Raw genomic sequence first — 15,693 nt, 5'->3', positions numbered from 1 at the left:
TTATGGTTAATGTTGGCTTTTATTTGATTTTTTTAATAATTAAAATATAATTGCATTATTGAAAGATTTAAAGGCTTCCCAGGAAGCCATAGAGGAGGTGTCATCTAGTTATCGCACACCCAGCCAAGATGCACCAAAGCAGAGTAAAAGGTGGTCCCTGCCAATCCCAGAAGTGCCAAAGAGCCGAGGACTCCTCGGTTTCGTTTCTTGGGATCTGTAAGGAAAAGGTGAGGTTCACATGACTCACTCTCGGTATGAGAAGCAAGGGGAGCAGCTGATCATAGAATCACAGAGTCATAGAGTTGGAAGAGACCACAAGGGCCATCGAGTCCAACCCCCTGCCAAGCAGGAAACACCATCAGAGCACTCCTGACATATGGTTGTCAAGCCTCTGCTTAAAGACCTCCAAAGAAGGAGACTCCACCACACTCCTTGGCAGCAAATTCCACTGTCGAACAGCTCTTACTGTCAGGAAGTTCTTCCTAATGTTTAGGTGGAATCTTCTTTCTTGTAGTTTGGATCCATTGCTCCGTGTCCGCTTCTCTGGAGCAGCAGAAAACAACCTTTCTCCCTCCTGTATGTGACATCCTTTTATATATTTGAACATGGCTATCATATCACCCCTTCACTTGTTACAAGAAGCCTGTCTTTTCAGCTACCCAGCCAGAGCGTCAGAACTTTCAAAGCGTGCAGGATGGCGAAAGGGCAGTTGGCGTGCACAGGATACAGTCATACCTCAGGTTACAGCCGCTTCAGATTGGGTTTCTTCGGGTTGCGGACCACCGAAACCCGGAAGTACCAGAACGGGTTACTTCCGGGTTTTGGCGGTTGCACATGTGCAGAAGTGCTAAATCACGCTTTGCGCATGCGCAGAAGCGCCAAATCGCAACCCGTATGTGCGCAGACGCGGGTTGCGAATGTGCATCCCGCACGAATCACATTCGCAACCTGAGCGCCCACTGTACTGCAATCTACCTAGGATAAACTTCTCGGTGGTTGTTTTGTACCTCTAAAACAGGCACAGGCTAACTTGGCCCTCCAGATGTTTTTGGGACTACAACTCCCATCATCCCTAGCCATTAGGACCAGTGGTCAGGGATGATGGGAATTGTAGTCTCAAAAAAACATCTAGCGGGCCAAGTTTGCCTATGCCTGCTCTAAAACACGAGGTTTTAATTTTTTACCGTCCCCTTCAAGATACCCTATCAAAGGCAAGTCAAAGGCTTCAATACAAAAAGTTAAAGAGGCTTTGGCGGACAAATGTCAGCAGGGCACACGTTCATGAACTACTATTTCTGCTTTCCTAGACTGCTCCTTCTCACACCTTCCAGAGAGGACCTGCCCAGGCTTGCAGCCCGGAGAGGTCACTTTGGTGCTGCTAATGCAGGAAAAACAATGCAGGAGGCAGCAGTTATGAGTTACCCGTCTCTACAGCCCCAGCAAGCGCTGTGATTCTCCAGCCGTTTGACTTCACCCTGGAAGGTGCACTCCACTGTCTCTCAAGACAGACGGATGACAACAACCACAACAATGTATTTGTAAAATAATGTTGCACACTGCCTTGATGTTATGCATGAGATGGTGGTCTATAAGCATTTTGCAAATAAATTTGGTAACAACAACCAGCAACCTTGCTGATTCTAAGCAGGGAGAAGTCTGGTAGTTTTGAGATTTTGGGGTGTGTTTGGGGGGGGGGGGGACGTGTGTGCAACCTTGAGACCCCCTGTGTACATCATCTAGTGTTCCATATGTGAAATATTTATTTTATTGATTTCCCAAAATCTATATTCTGCTTGATTGTAAAACAACCACCACCACCCCAAAGCGGTTTGCAAAAAAAAAAGCAATGAAATTATCAGTGTGCTTCTCTACTCGAGTCAACACTTCAGTACAGTGGTACCTCGGGTTAAGTACTTAAATCGTTCTGGAGGTCCGTACTTAACCTGAAACTGTTCTTAACTTGAAGCATGACTTTAGCTAATGGGGCCTCCAGCTGCTGCCGCGCCACCAGAGCACGATTTCTGTTCTCATCCTGAAGCAAAGTTCTTAATCTGAAGCACTATTTCTGGGTTAGCAGAGTCTGTAACCTGAAGCGTATGTAACCCAAGGTACCACTGTATGTGCTCCAGAGAATGTATAGGGCTTTCTCTTTTTCTGGCAAAGGAGGATGGAGTTAAGGCATTGCACTGCATAAGCAGGGGTCAGCAAACTTTTTCAGCAGGGGGCCAGTCCACTGTCCCTCAGACCTTGTGGGGGGCCGGACTATATTTTGGGAAGAAAAAAAAATGAACGAATTCCTATGCCCCACAAATAACCCAGAGATTCATTTTAAATAAAAGGGCACATTCTACTCATGTAAAAACACGCTGATTCCTGGACAGTCTGCGGGCTGGATTTGGAAGGCGATTGGGCCGGATCTGGCCCCCGGACCTTAGTTTGCCTACCCATGGCATAATGGGATAAAATCCCACTATTTTCATTCTAAACATAGCTTCCTACCCTTATGGGGGCGGGAAGCATAAAATAGACCCTTCCTCTTGATTCCCAACTATTTGCTCTGGTTTCCAAGCTCTTGCACACTGCATGGAAGAGTTTGGCAACAGATCCAATTGGGAATCCAAGGAAAACTGCCCAATCGGAGCAGCTCTGCAGGTGACGAATGGATTGCGTTTAACCAGCCCCATAAACCCACCTCCTGTGTAGTAGCCATAAGCATAAAGCAGTCTTCCGATGATCCAAGATGCACCGAGTCCTGTAGCGACCCGCTGGGGGAAAAAGCAGAAATAGTCACTGCTCACTGAGAGGACTGGTGCTGATATGAATGTGCAACAGGGAAGAGGAGATCAGCTTCCATTTTGTCCCCAGTTTGGTTTTAACATCTATATGACTTTTAGAAGACATCTGAAGGCAGCCCTGTTTAGGGAAGCTTTTAATATTTGATACATTACTGTATTTTAATATTTTGTTGGAAGCCACCCAGAGTGGCTGGGGAATTATTATTATTATTATTATTAATAATAATAATAATAATAATAATAATAATAATACAGTGGTGCCTCGCAAGACGAAATTAATTCGTTCCGCGAGTTTTTTTTGTAGAGCGAGTTTTTTTGTCTTGCGAAGCACCATGGCGGGGAGGGGTGGGGAGAAGCAGGGCAGCTGCCGCAGCCGGTCCTTGGACTCACCCGCGCCTTGTGGACACCGCGCGATGCGGCTGCTGGAGGGCGGCGGGGCTCAGGAGCGCGACTCCGGCTGCAACGCTGGCTGCTGGCAGCAACGGCTCCTGAGGGGAGCGCGCAAGGGCGGTGGGCAGCGGCGCGAGGCAGCCGGAAGGTCGGCCATCAGCCGGAAGGTCGGAGGGAGCCGGAGGAGTCGGCAGCCGGAAGGTGGGAGGGAGCCGGAGGAGCGGGGAAGCGAGCGTGCGTGCGTGCAGTGACCATCGCCATGACAGGAGAGGCAGGGCTGTTTCGTCTAGCGAAGCAAGCCCTTAGGAAAATCCCTCTTGCGAAGCACCTCAGAAAACGAAAAACCCTTTCGTCTATCGAGTTTTTCGTCTTCCGAGGCATTCGTCTTGCGGGGTACCACTGTAGTAATAATAATAATAATAATAATAATAATAATAATAATAATAATAATAGAACAAGAGGGGGCAGTCACTAGAGGTTTTGGAGGGAGTGGTCATCAGTATGATGACACTGAGAGCTGTTCCGACAGTGGAACGGACTCCCCTCAGATGGCTGTGGATTCTCCTTCCTTAGAGGTTTTTAAGCAGAGGTTGGATGGCCATCTGTCATGGATGCTTTAGCTGAGATCCCTGCATTGCAGGGGGTTGGACTGGATGACCCTTGGGGTCCCTTGCAACAATTCTATGGCAATGTTTAAAACAGGAGCAGCTGCCTGGACACAGTGGAGTGCAGAACGGGAACCAATAAGCGGCGTTTCAGTCCTGAGAAGGCAGAGACCCAGTTAAGCGGTGGTTCCCGTGTCCAGGAAATTGGTCAACTGCCTGTTCTGGACTTGATTACACTCTCCTGTAAAGGAGTTTTGGGGTCCTCCTTGGATTTGATATCCCACTTTATCACTACCCTAAGGAGTCTCAAAGCGGCTAACATTCTCCTTTCCCTTCCTCCCCCACAACAAACACTCTGTGAGGTGAGTGAGGCAGAGAGATAATAATATAATATTTTTTAATTATTTATACCACACCCATCTGGCTGGGTTTCCCCAGCCACTCTGGGTGGCTTCCAACTGAAGACTAAAATACAGTGGTGCCTCGCAAGATGAAATTAATTCATTCCGCGAGTCTCTTCGTCTAGCGGTTTTTTCGTCTCGCGAAGCAACCCTATTAGCGGCTTAGCGGCTATTAGCGGCTATTAAAGGCTTAAGGGATTAGCGGATTAGCTGCTAAAAGGCTATTAGCGGTTTAGCGGCTTAGAAAAAGGGGGTGGGGAGTGAAAAAAAATCTCAAGACTCGCAAGACATTTTCGTCTTGCGAAGCAAGCCCATAGGGAAATTCGTCCTGCGAAGCGCATAGAAAAACGGAAAACCCTTTCGTCTAGCGGGTTTTCCACCTTGCGAGGCATTCGTCTTGCGGGGTACCACTGTACAATAACCTATTAAACATTAAAATCTTCAGAGAGAAGTGTGACTAGCCCAAGGTCACCCAGCAGCTGCATGTGGAGGAGCGGGGAATCGAACCCGGTTCACCAGATTACGAGTCCACCGCTCTTAACCACTACACCACACTGTATGGATGTTCCTGAGCTCTGTTCCAGAGAAACTTCAGCAGGGAATCAAGTACCTTGGGCTTCGCATTCACACCCGGGCTTTGCTCCCACTGAGCAGGCTGGAGAAAAACAAACCCCAAAGTCTCTCATCTTGGTACTTACCGGGAAGTAGACTCCGCTCACTCCAAGAAAGAATAAGAAGGAGGAATACACTTCTAACCTGCAAGAACAGAGACAGGTGTGTGAGTTGTGGCTTTGTTTATGTTTTTAAACGGCCTGGAATGAGCTCCCTCATTCTTGCCAGCTGGTGTCAGAGACCATAGAATCATAGAGTTGGAAGAGACCACAAGGGCCATCGAGTCCAACCCCCTGCCAAGCAGGAAACACCATCAGAGCACTCCTGACATATGGTTGTCAAGCCTCTGCTTAAAGACCTCCAAAGAAGGAGACTCCACCACACTCCTTGGCAGCAAATTCCACTGTCGAACAGCTCTTACTGTCAGGAAGTTCTTCCTAATGTTTAGGTGGAATCTTCGTTCTTGTCGTTTGGATCCATTGCTCCGTGTCCGCTTCTCTGGAGCAGCAGAAAACAACCTTTCTCCCTCCTCTATGTGACATCCTTTTATATATTTGAACATGGCTATCATATCACCCCTTAACATCCTCTTCTCCAGGCTAAACATGCCCAGCTCCCTTAGCCATTCCTCATAAGGCATCGTTTCCAGGCCTTTGACCATTTTGGTTGCCCTCCTCTGGACACGTTCCAGTTTGTCAGTGTCCTTCTTGAAGTGTGGTGCCCAGAACTGGACACAGTACTCCAGGTGAGGTCTGACCAGAGCAGAATACAGTGGCACTATTACTTCCCTTGATCTAGCTGCTATACTCCTATTGATGCAGCCCGGAATTGCATTGGCTTTTTCAGCTGCCGCGTCACACTGTTGGCTCATGTCAAGTTTGGGGTCAACCAAGATTCCTAGATCCTTTTCACATGTACTGCTCTCAAGCCAGGTGTCACCCATCTTGTATTTGTGCCAGGACCATCATTCTCAACAAGAGACTGCAAGGAAGAAGGCAGCAGATTTCACAGCAGTCCCTGAATAATTTGCACGCTTGCAATGATTCCTTCCTGTTATGGGAAAAGTCAGGCCTCTGCAGCTCTATCAGGGCACCATGGAGTGTATCCTTTATTGCACAGTGTATCCCTTATTTCATCTTCCCCATTCCAAACTCTGGGATGTGCACACATGAATTAAGAGGAGGTTCAGAGCAGAATACAGTGGTACCTCGGGTTACATACGCTTCAGGTTACATACGTTTCAGGTTACAGACTCTGCTAACCCAGAAATAGTACCTCAGGTTAAGAACTTTGCTTCAGGATGAGAACAGAAATCATGTGGCAGCAACACAGCGGCAGCGGGAGGCCCCATTAGCTAAAGTGGTGCTTCAGGTTAAGAACAGTTTCAGGTTAAGTACAGACCTCCGGAACGAATTAAGTACTTTACCCGAGGTACCACTGTATCGAGGATTGGTATATAAAGGGGAGAAAACGAAGGCCGAGGCAGGTATACAGTTGATGTGCAAAGGTCCAAAAACAGGGTCTTCCAACATGTAGGAATCGCATGTTGTCCCTCGGCAGGAAAGGTCAGCAAAATTTCACTTCCACAAGCTGGAAATTTCCCCGGGATTCTGTAACCCACCTTCCTGGCTGTTGCATGAGCTCTGTGCTCCAGCAATGCAGACTCCTGAACAAGCCTTTTGCTGACAAGCCACTGGCCGCAGCAAGACACTCGACAGTCAAAAGGCAATCTCAAGGGCTGACACACGGAAGAGGGAACAGGCTTGTTTCTCCTGCTCTGGAGGGTAGGACTCGAACCCATGGCTTCAGGTTACAAGAAAGGAGATTCCAGCTAAACACCAGGAAGAACTTTCTGATGGTAAGGGCCATTCGACTCCCTTGGAAGGTGTTGGATTCTCCTTGCTTGGAGGTTTTTAAGCAGAGGCTGGATGGCCATCTCTCAGGGATGCTTTTGCCGAGATTCCTGCATTGCAGGGGGCCAGACAGGTGTTTAGAAGATGGATTTCCTCAAGTGTTTTTATCGCGGCTGCTACAGGCAGCATGGCAGGGATTGCTGCACTGAGAATGGTTTCCCAAACAGCAGCAGCTGCACCAGTCGAGGCATTAAACACTTTTTTTTTTTATCTTGATATTTTATTAAGGATTTTCTTGTTTTACAGAAGTAAGTGTAATGCCTCGTTGTTGCTTTTCCATGTAACATTTTTACAAATCCATTTCATTTGTTGAGGCATTAGGGGGAGAAGAAAAGAAAAAAGAAAAGGGGGGGGGGTGGAGAGAGGGAAAATGGAAGGGAACTCACACTGAAACTCACCTACAGGTGGTACCTAACACCAAGGAAACTAGCGTTAATACACCCAGGAATCTCACCAAAATGCTGGAGAGGGTGCACCTCCACAGGCACATACCTCCACATGTGGTGGGAGTGTCCCAAAATCCAACTATTCTGGACAACAGCCATACAAGAAATATGTAAAATAACTAAGCAAGTAATAGGCATTAAACACTTAAGAAACCAAAATTAAACTCCTTGTGCCAAGGGCTACTCACGTGTTCTGGTGTGCCCTCTGGATACAGTTGAAGAGATGTCCATTTTCAGGGTCTGTGCTGTACATGTTTGGGTACTTTTGAAGGAGGTTAGTGGGGGAAGGGGGAGAGAGAGAGAAAGAAAGAAAGAAAGAAAGAGAGAGAAAGAGAGAGAGAGAAAGTAAATGTCCACACCTCATCAACTGTGGAGTTGGAGGAGAAAAGTGTTGTTGTTGTTGTAATTTATATACCGCCCTATACCCGGGGGTCTCAGGGCGGTTCACAGAATAAAATCAAAATATAAAACCACAAAATACATAATAAAAATAAAAACAACAACCCAATGGCCCCCCACAAAAAGCCACATTTTAAAAGGGCATAGGATGACAATCAGATCAACCAAAGGCCTGGTTAGAAAGGAACATTTCTGCCTGGCGCCTAAAGGTGTATAATGAAGGCGTCAGGCAAACCTCCCTGGGGAGAGCATTCCACAGATGGGGAGCCACCACAGAGAAGGCCCCGGTCTTGTGTTGCCACCCTTCGGGCCTTTCAAGGAGGAGGCACACAAAGGAGGGCCTCCGAAGATGATGTCGGGGTCTGGGTAGGTTCATATGGAAAGAGGCAATCCTTGAGGTATTGTAGTCCTGAGCCGTTTAAGTGTTCCACGTGCTACCTAGTGTTCAATGTGTAACTCTATTCCCACACCCAATGGGCACACACAGAATGGAGCCATGGTAGCAACTGACTGATTGGGCTTCTGTTTGCACTTTGCCGGAAACACATTCATAGACATACCATGTCAGGTAGGTGAATTAAAACTTTGTGTCTGAGTGGGCTCCTTCTTTCCTGCTGTTTCCCGCCATCTTTCCCTTGCCTTCTGCTACAAGCCTTCGCACCATGGCAGCAGAGGAAGAAACTCTCTTTTTCCCCAGACCCAGAAGCAGCCAAGCAGTGGCGTAGCGTGGGGGGTGCAGGGGGGCCCGGCCGCACCGGGCGCAACATCAGGGAGGGGGGGGGCGCTCGCACTCACAGCTCTCTGCCCCCTGCTAAAATCCACGGGTTAGGGGGCGCAAATTACTTGCCTTCCCCCGGGTGCTGACAACCCACGCTACGCCACTGCAGCCAAGCAAAAGTCAACAAAGGGTTCAGCAAACAGTAGCAGGTGAGACAAGCCAGGTCACTCGCCACAAGGGGGAATAAGAGCCCAAACACAACAGCAGCAACCCACCCCTCCCAAGTTGCTTCTTCTCCCTTTATGTTTGCCTGCAAAGTGCATTTCAAAGGCTCTCTGCAGGAGTTAACTAACACAGAAGTGAGAGTGCCAAGGCAGAGGAGTGGTAGGGAGACGGCTTGCCAGTCTTGTGGCTGAAGTCCCCCACCCATCCCTGAGCCATCCCTGAGCCACGAGAAACCATTCACAAAGCCCGGCTCCAGTTGTTTTTAGAGGGGCTTATGACTCACAACGCAGAGCAGAGCAGACACACCCTCTGGCCTCCTTCCTAACTGCGGCACCAAAGCCTTCCAGGAAGAGGAGAGCAAGTTTTTCCTGTGCACAGATTGGAGCGGAGGGTCTCTAACAAGACTCCTCTGTTTTGGAGACCTCTGCAAAACGGCTCCCGAAGCGTTGCTAGCAGCTGAGAACCACAAAAGCCAGCAAGAGCGGTGATACAGCTCGTTCCCCCTGCGGCAGCTTTCAGATCAGAAACATCTGTGCAGCGCTGCCAGCTGTGGGCGTTTGCAAAAGCCAACTCCCAAATTCCTTGCCCAAGTCCTCACAGATTAAAAAACCAGATAGAGTTGGAAGCTATGATGTGAAGCTATGATGTGCCAAGGACACCCCGAGCCACCTTCAAGGCCTGCCTACATAATGCGTGCAAACACCAGAACTGGAACAGATTCATGGTCTATCTAGGCAGTTTCCACCAACGGCCATCCAAGTGCTACTTGGGCGTTTGCAAGCTGGACATAAAGGGAAGAGCCATCTCAGCGGTACACTGCCTTTGACTATGGAGGTTCCACGGAGGCCGCATGTCACCTGGCAGAAAGTAGCAATAGCTGCCTGCATTGTTCCATTTGCACATGGCTTACTCAAGAGCGCACCAAAGGAAGGGGGGAGGAATCCACCCACTTTCCAGCCAGCAAAGGGGAAAAATCCCACGCCACTGGCCATGAGGCCTGAAAAAAACATGGTTCTTTGGAAAAAGGAAGTACAGACCCCACAGGAAATAAGCAGAATGATCAGATTATATTGGATATTCTGGGCCCATACTCTTGTCTTCCCAGAGTCTTGATGCAGCATCCCCCCCCCCCAACTCACCTGAACATTGTATTTCTTGCGGGCTTTACCCACATTGATGGCAAGGTGTGTTACCAAGATGAAACTGGCAGCACCGGTGAGAATCACATAGCCGTATTCCTTCGAGAGAACCACCATCTTGGCACTGAGGAGAGGGGGAAAGGGGAAGGTTAGTTCAAGCCCAAGAATCAGAATCGCGCCCGCCCCGCCAAGAGACACAGAGTGGGCAAGCACCCATCACTCTGGTAGCAAGACACAGACAACAGGTCACAGCGAGAAGCTTCCTGGCCCTGAGCACAATGGGAAAGGGATCCGAGAGTAATACAAAGGAGCAGAGCAACAACAGAAGCTGGCTTCCAGTTCCATTGCTACCCTAACTCCAAGTAGAGAAATGATGCCAAAAGCCTTGATATGTCGGCATTGGGTGTAAAGGGTCGGAAGAACATACTGAAATGTATTGTAAACAGAACTATCTGTGCCTTTAATCAACTTCTACTCAGTCTGCATTTCTGCTGCCTTCCTCCCGAATTCGCTGACTCCAATCTTAATTTCAGAACGGGGGTGAGTTGCGTTCATCCACCTGGCAGTCTTATTTGCGTTTGGTGCAACCACCAAAGGGGTTAAGGGACGGAGTGGGGTTAAGAGACGAGCCTTGCTGATATTCTGGAGAGGGGAGAGCAGTGTCTGCATTGCAGCCCACATTCTCTGTTTCCTCCTCAATTAAAATGCACAAAGTTTTGGTGCGGATCAGCTGCACGTTCCTCCCAGGGCATATTCTGCTCTTTTGCTCTCCCTACACTGCTTGACTTCCATGTTGTTTGGAAGTAAGACCTGCAAAATTCAGTGGAAGTTCCCCTCAGTAAGTAACTACAGTGGTACCTTGGGTTATGAACTTAATTCGTTCTGGAGGTCTGTTCTTAACCTGACACTGTTCTTAACCTGAAGCACCGCTTTAGCTAATGGGGCCTCCTGCTGCCACTGCACCGCCGCTGCACAATTTCTGTTCTTCTCCTGAAGTAAAGTTCTTAACCCAATGTAATATTTCTGGCTTAGTAGAGTCTGTAACCTGAGGCGTATGTAACCCGAGGTACCAGTGTATAGGATTGTAGCCCCAGGCAGTTCACATCAATTTGGGCAATGGCCTATACCTATTTCTTTATCCCCTTTTTCTTGTAGTAATTTCAGTTCCTTCTTTCAGCTGTAAAATGGCAAATGTGGCTTATCGTTTAATAATAATTAAAGCAACGCAACAAGCAATGCAAATGTAATGAAACAGCAAGTAACAACAGGGCCTTTTCTGTGGTGGTGCCTCTGCTACTGAGCTCCCTCCCTCCTGAGATTTATCGATGCTGCTGTCGGCCATTTTCCTGACCCCATGAAAAACATGTTTATTTCTCTACTATTACAGCTAGAGCAACCAACAGGCCTGTTGAGGAGTCAGAAATGAGAGCCAGCACTATTTTTCCAGAGGCCAACAATCTTATCTCTCCTCCATAAACAAGCCCCATGAGGGCAATGTCTGATTTTAGTGGCTGTTAATAAAATTAATGTGCCCCCAAATGCCCCTGACTCTAGATTATGGTGTCAGTCTGTGCATGTTCAGATCAGACAGACAGACGATGCCTTTGCAACAAGTCCTTGCAGGATCGAAGGAATGAAGAGCTGCTGTTGCAGCGCATCCATGCGCCAGGGTGCAAGCACAGTTTCAAACTACTGGCATGTTTCCCCCTGGCATTCTCTATCTCCAAATGCCTGCATCAAACACGCCGGATACTCCACTCTGTCTTAACCAACCACCCCAGATCTCCGGGTATCTGCCAAACTTGCCTATGATGTCGAAATCAATACACTCAAGGGAGGCTTTTCGCAAGCAACACCCGCCTCCCACAATAGCAAAAATCCTAGGCTGAAAACCCCAGCAATGCACCCAGAGGAACTCCCTGAGCCTGAAGTACTGGAAAGGAGGAAGACAAAGATCAAAGGATGCCAGGAGCCAGCTATAAAGTGCTCTAGGGCAGAGGCTGGCTTTTTGCAGGATTTTCCCTCTACTATGTCTCAGTGACAAAGGAAATTGCACTTGGCGCGGAAGCCAAGCCTGGGCAAAGTTGAGGGCCCAGGGACTTGAAGGCCTGGTCCGGAAGAAAAAGCAACAGCGAGCGAGTTCACCTTGTGTAAAGTTGCCCCACCAAGAGCTGTTAAGGTGTAAAGTCCAAACACACAGGGGCGGCTTATCTGCAACCTGATGTCCTTTCACCCCAACAAGTTGAACTGTACAACTGCCATGCCCATCTCCCTTGCAAGGCTCAGTCCTCCAGAGCAGGTGGCAGCCGGTGTGATTTGCCCCAGATATATCAGGTCTGAAGGAAATCAGCCCTGAGTGCTCACTGGAAGGACAGATCTGGAAGCTGAGGCTCCAATACTTTGGGCACCTCATGAGCAGAGAAGACTCCCTGGAAAAGACCCTGATGTTGGGAAAGATGGAGGGCACAAGGAGAAGGGGATGACAGAGGACGAGATGGTTGGACAGTGTTCTTGAAGCTACCAGCATGAGTTTGACCAAACTGCGGGAGGCAGTGGAAGAGCCTGGCGTGCTCTGGTCCGTGGGGTCACGAAGAGTCGGACACGACTAAATGACTAAACAACAGCAACATATCAGGTCAAGCCCACACTTCGTTCCAGAGGGAGCAAGCCCCTCCACTGCTCATCTGAAAAGCCAAGCATTTGGTTTGGGAGAATGGTAACAGCACTAGGAAATTGCAAACTAGTTGCTTCCCAACATGCCTCATATGGGGCAAAATTATGCAAGGGAACCGACTACAGTATGGTGTAGTGGTTAAGAGCGGTAGACTAGTAATCTGGGGAACCGGGTTCGTGTCTCCGCTCCTCCACATGCAGCTGCTGGGTGACCTTGGGCCAGTCACACTTCTCTGAAGCCTCTCAGCCCCACTCACCTCACAGAGTGTTTGTTGTGGGGGAGGAAGGGAAAGGAGAATGTTAGCCGCTTTGAGACTCCTTAAAAAAGGGAGTGAAAGGCGGGATATCAAATCCAAACTCTTCTTCTTCTCTCCGCCAACGCACTACTCTAACAGCCCTTGCTCATTCCACAAGGCTGAAAGTCAGACACCCCCTGCTGAAGGACGCCCCCCCCCCCCCCGGCAAGGGGTTGGCAGCATCCTGCCAGCCCTGGACAAAAGCCCCATCTTCTGGCATGTTGAGCTCAGCTGGTGAGAGCGTGGCGCTGAGAACGCCAAGGTTGCAGGTTCGATCCCCGCATGGGACAGCTGCATACTCCTGCCATTGCAGGGGGTTGGACTAGATGATGCCCAGGGCACCCTTGCACCCCTATGATCCCTATGCTATTTGATCACAAGCCCTGCCGTTTTCAAGCCTCGCCACAATCTCAGTCCAACCGGCAGCTGCTTGCAGCCGGCAGGATTCGCACTCGAGATCCGGGAGCCACCAGCAGCCGCTTCGCCGCCGCCGGGGCAGGGAGCCGCCCGCGAAGGGCAAAAGCGGACGGGGCGGGAGGAACTTGGCCCGCGACGCCCGAGCTCAGCCAGGGGCCACCGGGCCCAAGAGCCGGGGAAAGGGCCGAGCAGGGCGCACGGCTGCGGGAAGCTCTGCCCGGCTCCGAAGACCCTCGTCCTCCCGTCCTCCCGCCCCGTCGACCCGCACTCACCACCACCGTCGCCGTTGCCGCCCAGCAAGTGCACGCCGAGAAACGCAGCGCCGCCCCGGGCCAAGAGCGAAAGGTTGCCCGGGAAGCCCGGCCCACGTCGGGGCGGATCTACCCGAGGGCGCGGCTGCTCTGAAACGCGGAGCGCGCAAGAGCGCCCTCTCCAATGGAGAGAGGAAAGTTTGAGTACTTTTCTCTCTCTCTGTCTCTGTCTCTCTCTGTGAACATTAGCATTGCCTAGTTAGGTCTAGTTAGGCCTAGTATAAATAAAATTTAATAATGGTTTTTAAAAAAGCATTGCCTAGTTAGCCTTTTTTTTAAAAAAAAAAAAATGCTTTTCAGGTATATGTTGTTGTTTAGTCGTTTAGTCGTGTCCGACTCTTCGTGACCCCATGGACCAGAGTACGCCAGGCACTCCTGTCCTCCACTGCCTCCCGCAGTTTAGTCAAACTCATGCTGGTAGCTTCGAGAACACTGTCCAACCATCTCCTCCTCTGTCGTCCCCTTCTCCTTGTGCCCTCCATCTTTCCCAACATCAGGGTCTTTTCCAGCGAGTCTTCTCTTCTCATGAGGTGGCCAAAGTATTGGAGCCTCAGCTTCAGGATCTGTACTTCCAGTTAGCACTCAGGGCTGATTTCCTTCAGAATGGATATGTTTGATCTTCTTGCAGTCCATGGGACTCTCAAGAGTCTCCTCCAGCACCATAATTGAAAAGCATCAATTCTTCGGCAATCAGCCTTCTTTACGGTCCAGCTCTCACTTCCATATATCACTACTGGGAAAACCATAGCTTTAACTATACGGACCTTTGTTGGCAAGGTGATGTCTCTGCTTTTTAAGATGCTGTCTAGGTTTGTCATTGCTTTTCTCCCAAGAAGCAGGCGTCTTTTAATTCCATTTTTTTCCTTTTCGTTTTTTTAAAGCGTTTATTAATTTGCGAATAAAAACATCCAATTAACATATCAAATCCAATCCAATCCAATAATTTTAATTTCGTGGCTGCTGTCACCATCTGCAGTGATCATGGAGCCCAAGAAAGTAAAATCTCTCACTGCCTCCATTTCTTCCCCTTCTGTTTGCCAGGAGGTGATGGGACCAGTGGCCATGATCTTCGTTTCTCTAACTTTCATAGCTGTCAACTTTCAGATTTGAAAATAAGGGATCAGCAGCCTCACCTGTCCTGGGGACAGTCTACGGCATAGCTAACAATCTGGGATAGCAGCGGGAAGCAGCGGGAAACGGCACTGGAATAAGGGAATTTCCCGCAAAAAAAGGGAAGGTTGACAGCTATGCTATGCTAACTTTACAATCCTTTTGACATTTAAAACTCAACTTCCTTCCCCCTCTTTCTGCGGTTCCTTAAAGTTACAGTGGTACCTCTGGTTGCGAACGGGATCCGTTCCGGAGGCCCGTTCGCAACCTGAAAAGAACACAACCTTCGCCTGTGTGTCTGTGCACGCGCGGGTCACAATTCGCTGCTTCTGCGCATGCATGTGACGTCATTTTTCGCGTGTGCGCGAGAGGCGAAACCTGGAAGTAACCTGTTCCATTACTTCTAGGTCGCCGCGGGACGCAACCTGAAAACGTGCAACGTGAGGCAAACGTAACATGAGGTATGACTTTATCTTCTTTTGCACATCCAAATTAACTTAATTTGCTCATTCATCTGCTTTAAATAGATACTGTTATGAAACTGCCGGTTATTACAATAATCCTGCCAATTCTTATCTGTTTACAGTTTGTAAATATTCAAGGAACCATTTCCATTCTTTTATAAAGTTTATTATCTTGATTTCTTATTCTTCCAGTAAGTTTCGCCATCTCTGCATATTCCATAGGTTTTTGTATCCATTCTTCCTTTGCTGGGACTTCCACTGGCGTTCTTCTGAACTCTGTCACTCAAACTGCCAACCTTCTGATTGGCAAAACCCAGAGGCTCAGCGGTTTTAGACCACAGCGCCAGCTGCATCCCTTATGCACTTCAGGGCGGTCCAACTTCTCATACCAAAAAGTGAGCTGCAAGAGTGTTTTGAGACACAGCCTACAGTAGGGTCACCAGACGTCCCCGGTTCTCGGGGGCAGTCCCCAGATTTGCAAATCTTTCCCTGGCGAACGTGGCAGCGACAGCCTCAGCAGCCCAGAGCCTGCCTGGTAGCGCAGTTGGCTCTGGCTGGCTTCAGGAGCTGCTCGCTGTTGTGGTGCGCACCATTTTCCCTCTCCAGAAGTCCCCATATGATATGTCTTGTGCAATCTCCTGCCCCCTGGCCCCTGCCCCCTTCTCCCTTTGTTTTGACTGATTGGGGGAGGCTCGGGAGTTGCAGGTGGGCGGCCTTTGCCCAGTTTTTTAAAAACTGTGCATTTGTGTTTCACAGGGTGCGAAAGAAGGGCTTTGCAC

General features: G+C 49.1%; 1 protein-coding gene across 4 annotated transcripts in view; it reads right to left on the bottom strand.

Moving 5' to 3' along the window:
- MGST3 (microsomal glutathione S-transferase 3) overlaps nucleotides 1–15,693 on the bottom strand; it is a 30,575-nt gene continuing 14,882 nt past the window's right edge. Inside the window, exons 1-6 of one of the 4 annotated variants that reach the window (XM_083445421.1) lie at nucleotides 13,308–13,438; nucleotides 9,644–9,767; nucleotides 7,351–7,424; nucleotides 4,890–4,947; nucleotides 2,693–2,765; nucleotides 1–214 (exon numbers count right to left, since the gene is read on the bottom strand). In XM_083445421.1, coding sequence (XP_083301547.1) covers nucleotides 105–214; nucleotides 2,693–2,765; nucleotides 4,890–4,947; nucleotides 7,351–7,424; nucleotides 9,644–9,760 — 432 coding nt within the window. In that variant the 5' untranslated portion in view covers nucleotides 9,761–9,767; nucleotides 13,308–13,438 and the 3' untranslated portion in view covers nucleotides 1–104. Of the gene's footprint in view, nucleotides 215–2,692; nucleotides 2,766–4,889; nucleotides 4,948–7,350; nucleotides 7,425–9,643; nucleotides 9,768–13,301; nucleotides 13,439–15,693 lie in introns of those variants that run through there. The other 3 variants (XM_083445419.1, XM_083445420.1, XM_083445422.1) reach the window with 3 other exon arrangements.

The sequence above is a fragment of the Podarcis tiliguerta genome, assembly GCF_965153285.1.
Source record: "Podarcis tiliguerta genome assembly, chromosome: 6".
NCBI lineage: Eukaryota > Metazoa > Chordata > Lepidosauria > Squamata > Lacertidae > Podarcis > Podarcis tiliguerta.
This window is presented reverse-complemented; position numbering and strand designations above follow the sequence as displayed.